This window comes from Carica papaya, chromosome 6 (assembly GCF_054855325.1).
Source record: "Carica papaya isolate Zhongbai chromosome 6, ASM5485532v1, whole genome shotgun sequence".
NCBI lineage: Eukaryota > Viridiplantae > Streptophyta > Magnoliopsida > Brassicales > Caricaceae > Carica > Carica papaya.
In genome coordinates, this window is record NC_142314.1 from 19,468,729 (window position 1) to 19,470,805 (window position 2,077).

At 41.2% G+C, this 2,077-nt stretch overlaps 1 protein-coding gene across 1 annotated transcript; it reads left to right on the top strand.

Moving 5' to 3' along the window:
- Positions 1–423: 423 nt before the first annotated feature.
- Positions 424–824, top strand: LOC148253377 (uncharacterized). Its single transcript, XM_088223346.1, has 2 exons — positions 424–678; positions 726–824. The coding sequence occupies exons 1-2, from the start codon at positions 424–426 to the stop codon at positions 822–824; spliced, it is 354 nt and encodes a 117-aa protein (XP_088079472.1).
- Positions 825–2,077: the final 1,253 nt, after the last annotated feature.

Here is a 2,077-nt window from a genome sequence, read left to right on the forward strand (position 1 = left end):
GGTCTGGGTTATACTTAAGCACCACTTATCATCCCCAGATAGATGTCATCTCTAAGCGTACGATCCAGATATTGAAATATACTACGTGCTTGCTTTCTCGACTTTGGTGATAACTAGTATGAGTATCTTCCTCCTTGTGAATTCGTTTATAATAACAGTTACCATTCCAGTATTGGTATGGCTCCGTATAAAGCTTTGTATGGAAGGCCTTGTCATTCCCCTACTTGTTGGAGTGAAGTCGGGAACCAGAGCCACTTAGGACCAGACCTCCTTTAGGAAACCATTCAGAAAGTCGCAATCATTCGCAAGAATTTGACAACTATCCAGAGTTGCAAAAAGAACTACGCTGATAATCATAGGCGACCCTTGGAGTTTTCCATAGGAGATCAAGTCTTCCTAAAAGTCTATCCTTACAAAAGCAAGATGCGATTTGAAAAGATAGGGAAGTTGAGCTCTCGATATGTGGGATCTTTTCCTATCATCAAGCGCATTGGACTCGTGGCTTACCACCTCACCCTATCTCAGGAATTCAAGGGTTTACATGATGTCTTTCATGTCTCACTGCTCAAGAAGTACCACCGTAATCCTTCTCATGTTATTCCTCGTGATGAGGTACAAGTACGGGCCGATATGTCTTATGAGGAGGTTTCTGTAAAAATTCTCAGGTGGACTGATAAGGTCTTACGTAACAAGACGATGTTCCTATGGTGAAGATACGATGACAGCATCACACCCCAGAAGAAGTGACGTGGGAGTTAGAGGAAGAAATGCCTAAGAAGTATGCAAACTTATTCGAGATAAATTTGGGGACAAAATTTTTTTAGGTTGGAGGAATGTAATTTCTCGCCCATCACTGTACTAAAATGATTTAAAAACTCTATTTATTCGGGCCTTTGGCTGCCCTAAATTTAAATTAATTTACGCCATTTTTTAGATCCGTAATTTTAATTTATTTTTATTTTCATTTTTTTTATTTTATTTATTTTATTTTTATTTTTATTTTAATGTATTTTACATTATTTTGTTTTATTTCAAAAGGAAAAATTAGAACAAAAATTAGAAAACGACAAAACGGGAGAAAACCGACTCGCGAGGAAAAATCCCACTAGAAAACAGGTTTGCCTGCATGGGTGTTGGGCACTGTGAGCGTGTGCATGCCCACATAGTGGCCATGGGGAGTGCACATAGCACACATGTCCCATCTGCACGCAAACACGCAAGTCCCATCTGCACGCAAACACGCAAGTCCCCTCCGCACACACACACACACACTAGCACGGGATGTGCACACAGCATGCACGTCCTGTCCGTGCACATGGCGCGAGGTCAAGACCTGCGCTCGTGTCCTATCGCTTGCAGGTGGGCTGTCCGCGCGTCACTTCATACACGGACTAGCCCTGCACCTGTGTGCACGTCGTCTACGCTGCAGGTCTATACGGACAGGCCCTATGCGCTTAGGGCCTACGTGCAGTCGGCATGAGCGTGCGATGCCCATACGCCTAGGCCTTACGTGCGCGGCAGCAGGCCTATGTGCACCAGTTGGGCTCTGCCACCTTGGGTAGAGCTCTGTCGCTGCCGCTGATGGAGTAAATTTTCCTCCCTCATTTTTTGTACCAAGAATCTTTTCCTTCTCTCTCTTCACCGGATTTCGGCACTTGGCACGAATTCAACGATTTTGAAATTTTATAAATTTCCCTTCCCCTTCCCTTTCTCTCCACACTTCCATTTCTTCAAATTTTCAAAGATTAAGAGAGAGAGAGAGAGAAAAAAAAATAAAATAGTGAGAGAAGAAGAAAAAGAAAGAAAAACGGTGAAGGAGAAAATATCGAGGATTTAGTAAGGAATCTAGATTACTTTCGACATCCTAAGGAGTATTTTTAAATAAGCAAATTTAATATGATAGTTATTTTGTCTGTTTTGCATGCCTCTGTATTCAAATGAGTCGAATTGTCTAATTTTCAAGCATACTGTGTGAATTATTAACACTTGGTGAATTTGCATGTGATAAATATAATACGTAGCTGTGATAATAAAAAGATAAAATAAACAAAAAAAAAGAAAAAAAGTGGAATAAAGC

Coding starts and splice junctions, on each gene's coding strand:
- LOC148253377 (XM_088223346.1), top strand. CDS start 424: ATGCGATTTGAAAAGATAGGGAAGTTGAGCTCTCGATATGTGGGATCT. Junction 679..725: donor TTCTCAGGTGGACTGATAAG/GTCTTACGTAAC, acceptor ATACGATGACAG/CATCACACCCCAGAAGAAGT.